Here is a 17868-nt window from a genome sequence, read left to right on the forward strand (position 1 = left end):
GACCCCTCCCAAGAACCAGTGGGTCCGCCCACTGTTAAGTTCTGGACTAGAATGAATTTCACTGTGTTTCTGAAGGGGAGGGACAGATCAGGGTAGAACTAGAATCCTGAACAGAGTTCACTGAGCCCCCCCCGGGGGAAATGTGCTGAGTCACGTCCCCACCCCCGCCCCCCCGCTTACTGGGGCCCGGTGGTTGGGTCCTTTATGAGGCAGGCTTGTGCGGACAGGGACGGTGAGGGTCAGTGGTCAGTGTAGGTGGAGAGCCTCCGAGGAAGGAGGCCCTGGGAGCCACGCCCTCCACAGGCCATGGCGAGCGTGGTGGTGAAGACGATCTGGCAGTCCAAAGAGATCCATGAGGCCGGGGACCCCCCCGCGGGGGTCGAGAGTCGCTCCCAGCTGGTGCCCGAGGCTCCTGGGGGTGTGAGCAGCCCAGTCAAAGGGATCGCGAAGAAAAAGAAGGCCGTGTCCTTCCACGGGTGGGTTTGTCGCACCCTGTCGGGGGCGGTCCCAGAGCTCAGCCCTTGCCTCTGACAGAGCGCGAGTCCCACCGTGGGTGCTGTTGGAAAGGAAAACAGGCAGCAGGGAAGGAGGAGAAAGAAGAAAGCAGGCGGCGAGGTTGAAGTCAGAGAGAGTAGGGAATGTGCAGACAGGGAGGCGGGAGGGGCCATACCCTGCTGGGGTGGCATCTTGACCCTCCTGCCTGTGTCTCCTCCCCAGGGTGGAGCCCCGGATGTCCTATGAGCCGCTGCACTGGTGTCTGAACCTCAGACGGTCCTCAGCCTGCACCAATGTGTCCCTGCTCAACCTGGCCACCGTGGAGCCCACCGACTCCTCAGGGACAGACTCAACCGTGGAAGACAGCGGCCTGCTGGCACTGCCCACGCCCAACCCACCCTGGGCTCCAGATGACCCAGACATCACGGAAATACTGGTGAGAGGGCCCTCGGCTGGGCTGGGGAATACGGGGGCTCTCAACCTGGTGGTAGGCAGATACTGAGGATGGGTTTCGGGAGGGTGTCTTCTTGATTTGGAATGAGAAGCTTCTTGTCACCCTTTGAGGCCCTACAGTCAGCCGTGAATCTGCTCCATCCAGGGTGAATGCTGCCTGCTGCCTGCAAGTTGGTCTTTTGTTCATTCAGTCACTTCCAAATGTCCTGGGTGAAGCTGGAGTCACAGATAGGAATCAGGCCAGGTCCCTGCCCCAGGAAAGCCCCCAGTCTGGTGGGAGTGACAGACCCGGACTGGGGTGACAAATTCCATAATGGAGGTAACACTGGGGATCCCAGAAAAGGGCCCCTCAGACCAGGCTAGGGGTATCAGGGAAAACTTCTGGAGAAGGCAGTGTTGGAACTGGGCTTTGACGGATGAGCAGGAGTTCTCTGAGCGGACCACCTCAGACTGTGGGGCAAAACTAGGAGGTGAGCACGATCTAGGAGAATTTAGAGAATTCCTGACTAGAGCATAGCATGCTACAGCTTGGTCCTTTAACTCTCCCACCAACCTCCACCCCCTGCCAGGATTCTCCTGGGTCAGACCCTGAACTTGGCTTGACATGGACACTGAGAATTACACTAACAGTAATCCCGGCCATAATGATACTAATAAGATTCACTAGTGGGAATTCCCTGGCAGTCCAGTGGTTAGGACTCCAAGCTTCCACTGCAGGCGGCATGGCTTCAACCCCAGCTCAGGGAACTAAGATCCAGCATGCCACACGGCATGGTCGAAAAAGATTCACGAGCATATACTGAGCACTTTCCGTGTTCCAGGAGCCTCAGTGTCCTCAGCTGTAAAATGGAGATGCATGTGTTTGTTCTTTCAAGAAATACTTCTTAAACACCTACAATGTGCCAGGCACTGCTCTAGGAAGAGGAAATAGAGCAGCACCCAACACAGAGTTCTGGAGAGAACTGCATCCATCTCATGAGGTTGTCATGACAGTGAAATTCATTCATTCATGTAAAATGGTTAGCACAACAGTCAGTTGTATGCACGGAATAGTTAGTCATCATTTGTATCCTCATTTCACAGATGAAGATGTTGAGGCCCTAGAAGGTTAATTAGCATACCCAAAGGCCTATGGCTTCTAAGTGGTGGAGCCGGGCTTAGGAGTCAGCACCTGCATTGCTGGGGGCAGTGGAGGTCACTGTGGGGGCCCTGAAGAAGGCGGCCTTGGCCCAGCCGACCATGGTCAAGGAAGGCTTTCTGGAAAAGGCAGCACACAAGCTGGATCTTGAAGATAAGGAAGGCAGAATACAGGGAAGGGTATTCCACCTAGCTGAAACAGCATATGCAAAAGGGCAGGAGTTGCAAAGAGCCTGGGGGACATGTCCCTGTGGCTAGATTGTGGTGTGTGGGAGAGGTGAGGCTGGCAGGGGGTGGGCACAGGACACAGGGGCCGAGAAATGTGGGCATTGTCCATTCTCTTGAGGACAATGGGGGAGCCACTGAGGGTTCCTGGGCAGGGGAGGGGGGCAACTCGGCATTTGGGCTCCATACCCATTTACTGAGCATCTACTATGTTCCAGGCACTGTGCTACATCCCTATGGAGGGGGTGTGTGTGTGTGTCTCGTTTTCCTCTCTTAGAGGTTCTGCAAGGAACATGAAAAGAAAAATAAGTGAGGTAGAGAGAGGTGGTGGAGTGATCCCCTGAAAGGTTAGACAGCTTGTAAGAAGCAGGGTCAGGACCAGAAGCTTAGCGAGTGTGATGCTTTCTTTCCCTAGAAGATGCCTCTGGCCTCGGGTGGGAGACGTTTGGAGGGGAGAGACTGGAGGCAGGCAGGCCAGAGAGGAGGCCGGGCGAGTGTCCAGGGTAAGAGGACCAGGTGGAGAGAAACCAGCAGGCAGAGAGAGAGAGAGAGTCCAGGTGGGATGGACGGCCTGGGAGGCAACCCCTCCCGCCAGAACACTTTCCTCCCCTTCTCTTCCAGCATCACTCAGGCAGCACTTGCAGAGGTCCGCCTCCCACCGGAGCTATTTCTGAGTCACATCCTCCAGAGGATTGTGATGCCTGAGAAAGAGCCCTGGGCGGCCAAGATCAAGGTCTGATGCAGCTGCAGCTCACTGTGGGGCTGCAGGGGAGCGTCAGCCTCTATGGGGCTTCTCCATAAAATGGAAAAAGTACTGTCAGTCAACACCTTAGGGTACGGGCAGGAACCCTGAGGACGTGGACAGGAAGGACACAGGCTGGCACACAGCCTCTGAACTACATCGGGAGAGAAAGCTGGAGATGGGCAGAGAGGAGGGGGTGGAAACCCAGAGAGAAAGGAGGACAGAGACCCAGAGAGAGGAGGACGGGGACCTGGGAAGGAGGACAGAGACAGAAAACCAGAGATAGAGGAGGGGGCCAGAGACCCAGAGAAGGAAGGAACGGACACCAGAGAGAGAGGTGGGACAGGGGACTAGAGAGGAAAGGAAAAGAACCCGGGAGCGATGGAGACCCTGGGTGAGAGAGTGATAATTCCAGGACTGGATGGAGGGTCAGCGGGAGAATGGTGAAGCAGACAGCTTTGGCTCCTGGCTTTTATTTTTTTTTGGCCGTGCTGTGCAGCTTGTGGGATTTTAGTTCCCCAACCAGGAATCGAACCCAGGCCCCTGGCAGTGAGAGCACGGAGTCCTAACCACGGGACCGCCAGGGAATTCCCTGGCTCCTGTCTTAAGCTCTGACATCTTTATGAGGCCAAAGGATGCAACTGAGGAGGTAGTATTGCTTTGGGGGAAGGTCAGTGCCTCCATGCGGAAATGGCCAGAGCAGGTCTTTTGAGCCCTGCCTGGAACTTGTCCTGCTGTCTACAGATTTCCCTGAGGCTGCTGCAGGGTCTCGGTGCTAAGCCCTTTCCTGGTAGGTCCTGTCGTGTTGTCTTTATGTTTAACGATGCTGACACTGATCGCTGCACTTGGCTTATGGATCCTATCATCTTCTCGAACTTTCCTCACCACCATCTGAGCGAGGTATCCTCATTTCCATTTGACAAGAAGGGAAACCGAGGCAGGCTCGGAGTGGGGAGTTGGATTGCCCAGTTGCATGGCATGTGGATGGCCAAGGAGAGGTTTATCCCCGGGTTTGGTTCCCCACCACCACGCCGTTCGCTTTTTTAGCCGAGGCTAGCAGCCTCTGCCTTCACCATTCCCCAAATCTGCTCTCAGTGAAGCTAAAACTCACCTCCAGTGACCCCAGCTGCACTTTCTCTTTTCCCAAGTATTGACCAAGGGCCTTTCTGGATTAGCCTGTGTTCCTCCCAACAGCAGCCCTGTGAAGGTAGTTACTAGTCCCTCCCCATTTTACAGGTAGGGAAACAGAGGCTTAGAGAGGTGAAGTCCCCTCCCTGAGGTCATACAGCTAGTAAGTGGAAGAACTGAGCTGACTCCAGAACCTGCTCCCCTGGTTTGCCAGAACAGCTACCTATGGGAAATCCAAGACCATTGGGTCTTCAGTTTAAAAATATCACAGCTATTGCTGTCAAACAAATGATTCCCGACCTTAAAACAACAAACCTGGAGTGGCTTAATTGGGTGGTTCTGGCTTAGGGTCTCTCATGAGGTTGTAGTCAAGATTTTGGCAGGGGCTGCAGTCATCTGAAGGCTTGACTGGAGCTGGAGGTTGGGCTTCCAAGATGGCACACTCACATGGCTCTTGGTTGGAGGCCTCAGTTCCTTGCCACACGGGCCTCTCCATAGGTAGCTGCTTAGAACATGGCAACTATCATTCTCCAGAGCAAGAGTGAGCAAGAAGGAAGACATGGTTCCTCTTATGAACTCACTTCTTAAGTCACATACCATCACTTCTGCCTTATTCGATTTACTAGGTATGAGTCACTAAGTCCAGCTGACACTCAAGTGATGGGAATAAGTCTCCACATTTTAAGAGCCTCAAAAAATGCGTGGGCATATTTTAAACCACCATGGTTTTGTGTGGGCTTTATTGGTTTTTAGTTTTTTTCTTTTTTGTAGGTGCCCTTCACCAGGATGAGAAAGTTCCCTTGTGCTTCTAGTTTGTTGAGTGTTTTTATCATGAAAGGGCATTGGATTTTGTCAAATGCTATTTCTCTATTCATTGACATGATTGTATTTTTCCCCCTATATTTTACTAATACGGAATGTTACATGGGTTAATTTTCACACTGAACCAATTTTGCATTCCTGGGATAAATCCTACTTGGCATGGTGTATAATCCTTTTTATATGCTGCTGGACTTGGTTTGCTAGTATTCTGTTGAAAATTTTGTGGCTGCTTTCAGAAGGAATATTGAGCTGTAGTTTTATTATCTGGTGATGTCTTTGGTTTTGGTATCAGGGTAACATTGGCCTCACAGAATGAGTTAGTTCTCTCCTCTTCTGTTTTGTTTGTTTTTTGTTTTTTTGGTGAAGGGTTTGAGATGAATTGGCAGCAACTCTTTTTTAAACGATTAGTAGAATTCACCAGTGAAGCCATCTGGGCTTTTTTTGTTGGAAGTTTTAAAATTACTAACTCAACCTCTTTACTTATTACAGGTCTATCCAGATGTCCTAGCTCTTCTTGAGTTAGTGTTTTGCTAGGAATTTTTCCATTTCATCTAGATTATCAAGTTTGATGACATACAATTGTTCATAGTGTTCCCTTGTAATCTTTTCTCTTTCCATAAGATTGGTAGTAATGTCCCCTCTTTCCTTCCTGATTTTAGTAATTTGAGTCTTCTTCCTCTTTTTCATGGTCAGTCTAGCTTAAAATTTGTCAATTTTGTTGACCTTTTCAAAAAACCAACTTCTGGTTTTGTTGATTTTTCTGTTTTTCTATTCTCAATTTCATTTTTTTCCACTCTAATCTTTATTATTTCCTTCATTCTGCTAGCTTTGGGTTAAGTTGTCTCTTCTTTTTCTAGTTTCTTAAGGTGGAAGATTAGGTTTCTGATTTTAAGTTCTTCTTTTTTTTTTTTTTTTTTTGCGATACACGGGCCTCTCACTGTTGTGGCCTCTCCCGTTGCAGAGCACAGGCTCCGGACGCGCAGGCTCAGCGGCCATGGCTCACGGGCCCAGCCCCTCCGCGGCACGTGGGATCCTCCCAGACCGGGGCACGAACCCGTGTGCCCTGCATTGGCAGGCGGGCTCCCAACCACTGTGCCACCAGGGAAGCCCTAAGTTCTTTTTTGATGTAGGTGTTTACAGCTCTAAATTTCCCTCAAAGTATTGCCTCTGCTGCATCCCACAAGTTTTGGTATGTTGTTTTCATTTTCCCTCATTCCTAAGTATAATTTCTCTTGTGATTTCTTCTTCTACCCATTGGCTGTTTATGAGTGTGTTGTTTAATTTCCATATATTTGTGAGTTTCTCAAATTTCTTTCTGCTATTGATTCCTGATTTCATTCTACTGAGGTCATTGAGGTCAGAAAACATACCTTGTTTTCAAATCCTTTTATATTTATTGAGACTTGTTTTGTCACTTAATATATCGTCTGTCCTTGACCATATGAACGATGTTTCATTTCACTTGAGAAGAATGTGTATTCTTTTGTTGGGTGGAATGTTCTGTAGGTGCCTGTCAGGTCTGGTTGGTTTATAGTGTTGTCCAAGTTTTCTATCTCCTTGTTGATCTACTCTCTAGTTGTTCAATCCATTCTTGAAAGTGAGGTATTGTAGTCTCCAGCCATTACTGTTAAATTGTCAATTTCTCCCTTCAATTCTGTCAGTGTCATTTTTTTTCTTTTCGGCCCCGCTCTGGGGCTTGCAGATCTCAGTTCCCTGACCAGGGATTGAAACTGGGACCTTGGCAGTGAAAGTGCAGAGTCCTAACCACTGTACTTCCAGGAAATTCCCAATTCTATCAGTTTCTGATTCATGTTTGTTTGTTTGTTTTTTTTTTTGCGGTACGCGGGCCTCTCACTGTTGCGGCCTCTCCCGTTGCGGAGCACAGGCTCCGGACGCGCAGGCTCAGCAGCCATGGCTCACGGGCCCAGCCGCTCCGCAGCACGGGGGATCTTCTCGGACCGGGGCACAAATCCGTGTCCCCTGCATCGGCAGGCGGATTTTCAACCACTGCGCCACCAGGGAAGCCCCGATTCATGTGTTTTGAAACTCTATTAGGTGCATATATGTTTATGATTGTTATAATCCCCTCAATGACTTGACTCATAGTTTTGGCCAGTTTGGAGGGGTGGAATTTGGGGGTTCCCGACTCCACCATTTTGCTGATGTCAACTTAATACAATATTTCTTATCACACTTGTTCTCCAGAGAAGTTATGCAAGAAATGTGAAGTTGTTCCCATTTTACAATGGAGGAAGCTTGTTCTCTCTTTTCTCTCTGTGTATTAGTTCAGCAGCTGTGAAAGAAACCAAAATAGCTAGTTGAAGCAGGATAGTTTGTTGCTCACATAAATGTCTCAAGTGTAGCAGGTCTCTTCAGATGCAGTAGGTTAGAGGCTCCAGTGTTCTGGGGGCTCAGCTATTAAGTCACAAGTTTGGCTGCTGTAACAAAAAGGTACAAAGTAGCATAGTTTAAACAAGATGGAAAATGTTCTCTTGGTTACATGTATAAAAGTATTCAGGGCTTCCCTGGTGGCGCAGTGGTTGGGAGTCCGCCTGCCAATGCAGGGGACGCGGGTTCGTGCCCCGGTCCGGGAGGATCTCACGTGCCGCAGAGCGGCTGGGCCCGTGAGCCGTGGCCGCTGAGCCTGCGCGTCCGGAGCCTGTGCTCCTCAACGGGAGAGGCCACAACAGTGAGGGGCCTGTGTACCGTGAAAAAGAAAAGTATTCATAAGTGGTTGGAATTGAGTATGGCTGCTTCACAGGGTGAGGATTCAGTTTTCTTTTATGTTGTGTCCTCCATCTCATGGTTCAAGATGGCTGCTCTGGCTTTAGCCATCAACATTGTAGGAAGAGAGAAAGGGAGGTGTGCTCCCTACTTTCCTTTATTAAAGGCATGACTTGGAAATTGCCTACATTATTTTCACTCATATTCCATTGGCCAGAACTTAGTCACATGGCCACACCTGGCTATAAGGGCACCTGGGAATTGTAGTCTTTGGCTGAGCAGTGATGTACCAGGCTAACTCTTCTATAAACGTGGAAATGGGAGAGTGGAGATCCTGTCACATGCATCCCTCCTGAGACAGTTTGTTTGACAGGAGTCACAAAGCATTTTATGGTGACATAAGGTAGCAACGAACAGAGGCCATATGGTGTCATGGTTTGAAACAAAGGCTCTGAGCATAAATTCTGACAAGACCACCTCCTGTCTCGCATCTACCCGGGAGTACAAGGGACATCCCCTCTCTGGGCCTCATTTGCCTCGCTTGCAAAATGGGGCAAATAACCTCAAGAGGTGTGGTTGTGAGGAATAAAAAGGAAAACGTGGGTAAGGGCTTGGCTTGGCGCATAGTGAGCGCTTATATCTGCAAAGTGGGTTATCTTTAAAATTCTCCACTGCCTGGAGAGAAAGACAAGGCATGTGTTTTAACAGTTTATCTTATTTATGTCTGTGGACCCCAAAGGCGTTTATCTCAGGTTAAGACCATCCTCCTCCTCCCCCATATCTGAGCTTCCCACCCCCCCTCCCTCCTGGATCCTACTTATTTTTCTTGCCATCCGCTGAGCAGAAAACGAGGCTGCCCCCTGGTTTTATGCCAAGAATCAAAGAGGCGCAGCCCTGGCCCCAAATTCCACAGCTATTCCAGGGCAGAATCAAGGTGTAAAGCCAGCTCTAGACTTTCTCTTGGGGTTGGGGTTTGCTCCCACGCACCCACTGACCCACCTGTCTCCCCTTCTTCCCCAGAGTTGGGTTAACAGTGGACTGGTCCACGCCAAAGATTCCATCACCAGCTTGAAGGAAAAGACCACCCGGGTTAACCAGCACGTGCAGACGCTGCAGGTCGTGAGGACCACCCGCCCCCTCCCGCAACATCTCCTCTTCCTCCAGGGTCACGTCGCCCTCTTAGAGCTATCCTCCAACTCAATGCACCCATAGCCCCGTTGGGGAGACTGAGGCTCAGAAGGGAAAGGAAGCTTCCCACCTCTCCTCCCCACGGGGTGTCTCCTTGAGGCCCTGGCTAACCCCTCCTCCCTTCCATGCTCCAGAGTGAGTGTTCTGTGCTGAGCGAGAGTCTAGAGAGAAGGCGGCAAGAGGCGGAAGAACTAGAAGGGTATTGTAGTCAACTCAAGGTGAGCCGCTGTGGGGCAGGAGCGGGTCGGGAGTAGGAAGCGGAAGTAGGAGGAGGGTGAGAGCAAGTGGGGAGGAATGGAGTGGTGGACGGGAGAGAGGTGGGGTGAAGTGGAAAAGGAGCATGCGAGAGGTCCGAGGAAGAACCATTTCTTTAGCCAAGGGAACCAAGCCGGGAAAGGGCAGACCAATAAGCAGAAGGCAGACCTTGCGGAAGGAGGGGGCGTGCCTTAAACGCGGGGTGGGGGTGGGGGTGGGAGGCTGTATGGAAAATAGCGAGGGTAAGGGTTGGGAGGCGGAACTGGAATGGGAAGGCATGGCCCCCGCCCTGGTGTCCTGACCCAGGAGAACTGCCGGAAGGTGACCCGGTCGGTGGAAGATGCTGAAATAAAAACCAACGTCCTGAAGCAGAACTCTGCCCTGCTGGAGGTAAGGGGGAGGGGTCTAAGGGTTTGAGGAAGGTACTCAAGTAACCGAAGTACTTGAGGTAGACTTCAGGTGGGACTTCCCGCCCTGCCACCACCACCAGCACACTGCCCCTTCATGTTCATGGTCATACTTTTCCATACACAGTCATATTCAAGTCCCGGAGACAGGGATTCGTATCGGACTTGGAGTGGGAATGCCTGTCCTGCCCACATACCCACTCATTTCCCACCAAAATGTTGGAAAAGCTTCAGCTGTTTTTCCTAAACAGAAGGGACTGGAATTGGATGCCTTCGAGGATTAGAGTGAGGGTGGAGGGATAGATGGAGACACAGAGGCAGGCATTCAGTCCAAGGTGAGTTGGACTCCAGCTGGGCTTCGAATGGGGCATCCCTCCCTAGTAACAGCAAGCGGGAGTCCACTAAGACTTCAGGTGGGACTTCCCGATATCCTGTGTCCACATCCATTCACTTTCCAACCTCAGGGATTCACTGGGCAGATTTGGTGGTGGAGGCGGTGGTAGTGGTGGGAGGCAAGGGGCCGGACGCAGTAACCCTGCCCTCTTTCCCCGCCCAGGAGAAGCTGCGCTACCTCCAGATGCAGGATGAGACGCCCAGGAGGCAGGAGGCTGAGCTGCAGGAGCTGGGGCAGAAGCTGGAGGCTGGCCTCTCCCGCCACGGCCTGGGCCTCGCCACCCAGCCCCCAGGCTGCTCCAGCCCGCCAGGGAGCCCCGACGAAGCCCCGCGACGGCGAGGCCTGGCCCCAGGTGGCTGGGGAATGGGGCCCCGGGCAGGGGAGGGCCCCATCGTGAGCGAGCAGGAGTTGCAGAAGGTCTCTGCCTCCCTTGAGGAGCTGAGGTGAGTGGGATCCTGGGATGGGCCCAGGGGGTGGAGCCTCGAAGAGGAGCGTTCTGCGGGCGGTGACCCGGAAGGGCAGGACTTCAAAGAACCGAGTTTTGAATATAGGGCCGGTGGCAGGGAGGTCCGCGTCGGGTGAAAATGAGGTGGGCGGGTTTGGGGACGTGGCAGGTCTTTGGAGGCTCCAACTCCGGGGGACAGGGTTGGCGCGAGCGGTATCTTGAGGAGGCAGTGTCTGGAGGAGCTGATGTGGGGCTGGGAGGTAGGCCGAGAGAAGGCCAGGATACCTGATAAGGGGATAGAGGCAGGGTTCTGGAGGACATGAGAGGAACCCAATAAATGAACAGGACTGGGGAATTCGGGGACAGAGTGGGTCCGGAGCCACGGGCGTGGTCTTGGCGTGGCGCGGCGGACGGGGGCGTGTCCAAACCTAGCCCTGACGCGTTCCTTACCTCTACCCCTACAGGAGGGAGGTGTCCTCACTGACCGCCCGGTGGCATCAGGAGGAGGGGGCCGTGCAGGAGGCCCTACGGCTGCTCGGGGGCCTAGGCGGCAGGCTCGACGGCTTCCTGGGCCAGTGGGAGCGGGCGCAGCGCGAGCAGGCTCAGGCCGCGCGGGGCCTCCAAGAGCTGCGGGGCCGGACCGACGAGCTGTGCACCATGTAAGGGCCCAGACTAACGCACGGGGCGGGGACGTGAGGGGGCGGAGCCTTGAGGGAAAGGGGTGGGCCAGTCAGCTGGAGCCAATCGGGTGGAGCGCATATACTGACAGGTGGAAGCCCCAGTTAGAGAGCAGGGAGGGGCGTGTTATACCTAAGAAGGGCTGAGGGGCGGAGCCACTTAGAGGTGAGTTCCACACCTTAAAAGGACAAGGGGCGGAGCCAAGTAGGAACAGGGGAAACCAATTAGAGAACAGGGAGGTACACTCCCGACAATAAAACGCAAAAGGAGGTACCAATCAGAGCAGAGGGGGCAAGGCAGAGCTGAGGTATTGAAAACTGGGTGGAGACAGAGGTGCTGGGCTAATTTGAGGTGGAGCCTTGCTGGGACTACAGGTTTCCCTGCCATCCAAAAGTAGAACAGTTCCTGTGAAACCTTCGGTAAGCCAAAATAGCATAAAGCGAAGAAACAATTACCTTAGAATACATCTTGCTAACAGAGGCACAAAATAAATTGAGATAAAGCACAGGTGCCCATAGACAACACACTTCAAAGCTATGGTGGCTTGATGCTGAGATATTGAGTGTAGTTCTCAGAGAAGGGGCTTGGTGGCGCCACTCTAGCTGCTTGGAGTGTGTCCTGCTTCTATAACAGCTTGCTACAAAACAAATGCTTTGCTCTTTTTTTCATAAAAGGGAAAATCCTCTTCGGACTTCTTTTGGTTAGTGAAAACAGGTACTAATGTAGGCCTTTTGTAAAAATGAAATGGGGTAAAGCGAACTTTCAAAAATCGTTGGATGCCTGTATACTGTTGGAGAGGCGATCTCACTGTACTGCTTACTCTCACACCGCAGGGTGGAGCGGTCAGCAGTGTCTGTGGCTTCACTGAGGAGTGAACTGGAGGCGCTGGGCCCAGTGAAACCGATTCTGGAGGAGCTTGGGCGGCAATTTCAGAGCTCTCGTAGAGGGTCTGACCTCTCTATGAACCTGGATCGGACCCCCCAAGGCTCCTGTGCCCGCTGTGCCAGGTAAGGGGGCAGCGCCTGGCTCCAGGTGCATTCTGCATCATATTGAGGACCAAGCATTGAAGGAGATGAGACTTTAGCAAGAGTGGAGAGGGAAATTCACTGTGGGAGACAGGGCATCCCCATGTATTGTAGGATGGGCCAGTCTCGCGGCATTATGGGAGTCACATTTCTTCCCTCCCCACAAGGTGAAGTCAGTGTCCTGTGGAACGCAAGAAAGACTTGATATGTCTCGTGCATCTTGGATTTCCAGTGCATTGTGGGAAGGCTGGGCAGTGGTACTGGGTGGGAGGCAAGTTTTCTCAGTGCATCGTAGGGAAATGAGACCTTGGGGTGTTGGAAGCCAAAAGATACCATGCTTGATCTGTATTAGGAAGGGTGCAGGGCACTTCCAATACAACATGGGATCGGTTTTAACTATTGCATTGTGGGAAATGTGAGATTTTGATGAACCGAGGACCGTGTGGTGGAAATCCCCAGGCACTGTGGGAACGCCCCACGCTGTGGAAACCAGAGCATACCGGATGAACTGTAGTTTGGGCCCAGTGCATGGTGGGAAGGTTGCCTGGGTGCACAGTGGAAACGGGATCTGGGTGGAGGCTGGGCATATGGGCATGGTGTATCCTGGGAATGGAGTTGGTCCGAGGCCTCTTTCACCTGGTGACTACCCCTCCCCCAGCCAGGGACAGCAGTTGTCCATGGAGTCCTTGCAGCAGCTGCTGGAGCGAGCGCTGACCCCGCTAGTGGACGAGGTGAAGCAGAGGGGCCTGGCTCCTGCCTGCCCCAGCTGCCAGAGGCTACACAAGAAGATTCTGGTACCAAGGACCATGGGCCCTCATGCCCCACTTTTTGGTCAGGGCAGGGCGGGGGAGCCCCAGGCACAAGGATACTTCTGGTGTGTGGCAGGATGGGAAGGATGAGCTGTGGGCAGCAGGTGCTGGGGGAACACTTGGCTCTAATATGTCGGTACGGGGTGAGAGGGGAGCTGTTTGGTGTTTAGTGAGTCATAGGTCAATCGTTATGGAAGCTTGGGTGATGGATATGGGCCCAAAGCATGATGGGACATGGATCTGGTGCACTGTGGGACAGAGGAGACAAACACCAGTCTATAGCTTCATGGAATATAAACCTGATTTTCTATGAGCCTCAAGAGAGGCAATGCATTATATGGGATCACTGAGATCAGAGAGCGGACCCAGTGAATAGCAGGTCACAGTAAGCTAATGCATTATGGGAAATGGAAGCACAGCTCTTCGTGAGGCATTGCACACAGACTCAGGCCCAATAACTGATGGAACTTGAGGCTGGTGTACATTCTGAAACATAGAGATCTAGTATATTATGGGATATTGGCCTAATGTATGATGGGATATGAGTTGTAGTGGGTGAAACAGACAAATGAGGCAGTAACCGACAGTCATGTGGCAGATCTAGAGGACTAAGACATGATACGACATGGGGGCTGGTACATTGTGAGATATAGGGAACCAGAGCACTGAGGACTATTATTGTGACCGAGAGTCTGGCCTAATAGATAAGATGTGGGGGTCACATCCCATAATGTGAATTATGGGATGTAGATGATCACCATGTGATAGGATACCAGGGCCCAGACATCAAATGCATGATGGCTCATGGGCATTAGGGGACAATGTGATAGATGCTGATTTAGTGCTTACAGGGACAAGGAAGGCCAGTGAAATAGGGGACAGATAGTGGGACAGACACAAGTCTAGTGCACAATGGGACTTGGGAAGCCCAGTGCACTGTGGGATGCTGGGGTCAGCCTCAGGCTCAAGGCATGATGGGATACTCTGGGGAGGAATGCGGGCCCTAGGGGACCTTGCCCCTTGCCCTCCACAATCCAGATCCCCCTCCACTCCCAGCCCAGTCCAGCAAGCCCAGCAGCACCTACACTCCTCTCCCCAGGAGCTGGAGCGCCAGGCCTTGGCCAAACATATCAGGGCAGAGGCCCTGAGCTCCACTCTTCGGCTGGCCCAAGACGAAGCCTTGCGGGCCAAGAACCTGTTGCTGACGGACAAGATGAAGCCGGAGTGAGGAAGGAGGCTGAGGGCATGGGAGGAGGGTGACGTCTTGGGGAAAGGGCTTGAGTCAGCCCCGGCTTCCACACCAGCCCTGAGGCATTGGGCCTCCCGAGCACTAATTGCCCACTCTCTCGTTACAGGGAGAAGGTGGCCGCTCTGGACTACCTACACTTGAAGATGTGCTCCCTCCACGATCAGCTCAGCAACCTGCCACTTGAGGGGTCCATGGGGACAATGGGGGGAGGAAGTGGGGGGGGAACTCCCCCAAAACGTGGGGGCCCGACCCCTGAGCAATAAATGGCCCCTCATGCTGGCATGAATTCCATCTCCTTTTTGGCACCAAAAGAGGGCTAGTAAAATTGCACACACACCATGCACCAGCCTCTGTGCTCACTATGACTTGATCCTCAGCCAACAGGGTGTCGATGGTGGTTCTTTAGTTTCTTGGGGTTTTTTTTTTTGTTTTTTAATATTTATTTATTTATTTACTTTTTTTATTTGGCTGCACCGGGTCTTAGTTGCTGCTCACAGGATCTTTTAGCTGTGGCATGTGGGATCTTCGTTGCGGCATGCAGGATCTAGTTCCCTGACCGGGGATCGAACCCAGGCCCCCTGCATTGGGAGCTCAGAGTCTTAACCACTGGACCGCCACGGTAGTCCAGTACAGTTCTCTGAAAAGGAGGCAGGGGGTAGAAATAAGGTTCTGTGGTGCTGTTTGAGCCTGTCAAGCCAACATTTTTTAGGATGACTTTTACTAGATAATGATATTGTCTACCACTATGTAAAAAAAGTACCCTCCCCTCCAAAAAACTTAGCTGCTTATAACATATTATCTTACATAACTTCTGAGGGTCAGGAATCTGGGAGTGGCGTAGCTGGATGGTACTGGCTCAGGGCCCTCATGAGTTTGCGGTCAGGGTATCAGCTGGGGCTGCTGTCACCTGAAGGCTTGCCTGGGGCTGGATGTTACACTTCCAAGATGGCACATTCACACGGCTTTTGGTTGGAGGCCTCAGGTTCTCCTGGCAGCTAACTTCCCCCGGGGCAAGCAGTCTAAGAACAAGCAGGGGGGTTTCCCTGGTGGCGCAGTGGTTGGGAGTCGGCCTGTTGATGCAGGGAATGCGGGTTTGTGTCCCAGTCCGGAAGGATCCCACGTGCCGCGGAGCGGCTGGGCCCGTGAGCCATGGTAGCTGAGCCTGCACTTCCAGAGCCTGTGCTCCACAATGGGAGAGGCCCACGTACCGCCAAAAAAAAAAAAAAAACCAAACAAACAAACAAGCAGGAAGCTAAGGTGCCTTTAATGACCTAGTCTTTGAAGTTGCATACCATCATTTTCTCTTTTTATATTCACTACAACTGAGTCACTAAGTCCAGATCATACTCACAGGGTGTGCCGAAGAATTTGCAGACATATTTTGAAGAGAATGTCAATTTGTGGATATATTTTAAACCACCACACTAATACCATTTTTAAATGTACAATTGAAATATAATATAAACAGAATAGTTCACAAGTTAAAAGTGAACAGCTTGGACTTCCCTGGTGGTGCAGTGGTTAAGAATCTGCTTGCCAATGCAGGGGACACGGGTTTGAGCCCTGGTCTGGGAAGATTCCACATGCCATGGAGCAGCTAAGCCCGTGCGCCACAACTACTGAGCCTGTGCTCTAGAGCCCACGAGCCACTACTGAGCCCGTGTGCCACAACTACTGAAGCCCACGGGCCTAGAGCCTGTGCTCCACAACAAGAGAAGCCACCGCAATGAGAAGCCTGTGTGCAGCAACAAAGACCCAATGCAGCCAAAAATAAATAATTTTTTTTAAAAAGCCAGTCGTTTTAAAAAAAAGTGAACAGCTCAATGAATTATCATGAAATGGACATGTTTCTGTAACCACCACCAAGATTTAGAAACTACACCTGACCAGCATTCCCTGAATCTCAATCACTACCCTTTCCTTCTACCCCAAAGGTAACCCCTATTCTTCTAACACCATTGCAGTAAGGTAAGAAATGAGAGACTATAGGATAGGAAAGGAAGAAAACTATCATTATTCTGAGATGGCATAACTGTACATATAATCATAGAGAATCCAATAGAATAAAAATCAGTGAGTTGGGGCTTCCCTGGTGGCGCAGTGGTTGAGAGTCCGCCTGCCGATGCAGGGGACGCGGGTTCGTGCCCCAGTCCGGGAGGATCCCACGTGCTGCGGAGCGGCTGGGCCCGTGAGCCGTGGCCGCTGAGCCTGCGCGTCCGGAGCCTGTGCTCCGCAACAGAAGAGGCCACAGCGGTGAGAGGCCCGCGTACCGAAAAAAAAAAAAGGTAAGAAGAGAGCAAACCGGAAGAGCCCAGTCCCACTGCTTCCTCCAGGCTTCTATTCTACAGTCCCTTTGGTGCCCCCTATTGGCAGAGTCGAACACAGCCAGTCGGCAAAGAAGAAGTGCGGTTTGCAGAGTCCGAGTCCCAGATTCACAAGGGAGCGAATTTGAAACCAAGAGATAATAGCTTAATAACTGTGCCCACATGACTGTAGTGTGTGCCAAGCACCAGCGGCTGTGAGTAATCCAATTCCGTACCCTTAAGGCCCAAATATATCTTTTAAAGCATGCTTGGGGGCTTCCCTGGGGGTGCAGTGGTTGAGAGTCAGCCTGCTAATGCAGGGGACAAGGGTTCGAGCCCTGGTCTGGGAAGATCCCACATGCCGCGGAGCGACTAAGCCCGAGAGCCACAATTACTGAGCCTGCGCATCTGGAGCTTGTGCTCCGTAACAAGAGAGGCCACGACAGCAAGAGGCCCGCGCACCACGATGATGAAGAGTGGCCCCCTCATGCCACAACTAGAGAAAGCCCTCGCACGGAAACGAAGACCCAGCACAGCAAAAATAAATAAATAAATAATTTTTTTAAAAAAAAAAGCATGCTTGAATATCTGAGAGTAATTATTTTCCTGGATAGCTAGTCTGAATGTTGTCCTGGTGTTAATTCTATCCAAGTTCCATCGTGGTTTTAATGAAAATTCAATCAAAATCCCAATGAGATTATTTTTTAAAGAATTTTATCTAATTATTCTAAAGGTCTTCTGAAGAAATAAGATGAGAGAAGCAAAAGTTTTTTTTTCTACAGAAGAGTAATAAGATGGGTCTAAAGCCAATATATTAAAATATAAAGTAATGCTAATCATGTGGTTCTGAAGGAAGATTAAAAAGATGATAAAATGGGCTTCGCTGGTGGCACAGTGGTTAAGGCTCCGCCTGCCAAGGCAGGGAACGCGGGTTCAAGCCCTGGTCAGGAAGATGCCACATGCTGCAGAGCAACTAAGCCCGTGCGCCGCAACTACTGAGCCTGCGCTCTAGAGTCCGTGAGCCACAACTGCTGAAGCCCACGCACCTAAAGCCTGTGCTCTGCAACAAGAGAAGCCACCGCAATGAGAAGCCTCCGCTCACCGCAACTAGAGAAAGCCCACGCGCAGCAATGAAGACCCAGTGCGGGGCTTCCCTGGTGGAGCAGTGGTTGAAAGTCCTCCTGCCGATGCAGGGGACACAGGTTCGTGCCCCGGTCCGGGAAGATCCCACATGCCGCAGCGCGGCTGGGCCCGTGAGCCATGGCCGCTGAGCCTGCGCGTCCGGAGCCTGTGCTCCGCAACAGGAGAGGCCACAACAGTGAGAGGCCCGCATGCCAAAAAAAAAAAAAGAAAGAAAAAGAAAATTTATTTTTAAAAAGATAAATATTA

General features: G+C 51.7%; 1 protein-coding gene across 3 annotated transcripts; it reads left to right on the forward strand.

The window, feature by feature from the left end:
- Positions 1–242: 242 nt before the first annotated feature.
- Positions 243–14460, forward strand: TSKS (testis specific serine kinase substrate). 3 transcript variants are annotated; one of them, XM_059046163.2, is made up of 11 exons: positions 243–476; positions 718–931; positions 8747–8842; positions 9049–9132; positions 9476–9559; positions 10133–10413; positions 10880–11074; positions 11927–12100; positions 12777–12912; positions 14027–14151; positions 14283–14460. In XM_059046163.2, the coding sequence occupies exons 1-11, from the start codon at positions 307–309 to the stop codon at positions 14437–14439; spliced, it is 1716 nt and encodes a 571-aa protein (XP_058902146.1). In that variant the 5' UTR covers positions 243–306; the 3' UTR covers positions 14440–14460. The 3 variants fall into 3 exon arrangements, with proteins under 3 accessions (XP_058902146.1, XP_066876477.1, XP_066876476.1); XM_067020375.1 differs by lacking the exon at positions 243–476 and adding an exon at positions 590–631; XM_067020376.1 differs by lacking the exons at positions 12777–12912; positions 14027–14151 and having other exon boundaries at positions 14283–14441.
- The last annotated feature ends 3408 nt before the right edge of the window (positions 14461–17868 follow it).

Source organism: Kogia breviceps, chromosome 18 (assembly GCF_026419965.1).
Source record: "Kogia breviceps isolate mKogBre1 chromosome 18, mKogBre1 haplotype 1, whole genome shotgun sequence".
Taxonomy (NCBI): Eukaryota; Metazoa; Chordata; class Mammalia; order Artiodactyla; family Physeteridae; genus Kogia; species Kogia breviceps.

Coding starts and splice junctions, on each gene's coding strand:
- TSKS (XM_059046163.2), top strand. CDS start 307: ATGGCGAGCGTGGTGGTGAAGACGATCTGGCAGTCCAAAGAGATCCAT. Junction 477..717: donor AAGGCCGTGTCCTTCCACGG/GTGGGTTTGTCG, acceptor TCTCCTCCCCAG/GGTGGAGCCCCGGATGTCCT. Junction 10,414..10,879: donor GCCTCCCTTGAGGAGCTGAG/GTGAGTGGGATC, acceptor CTACCCCTACAG/GAGGGAGGTGTCCTCACTGA.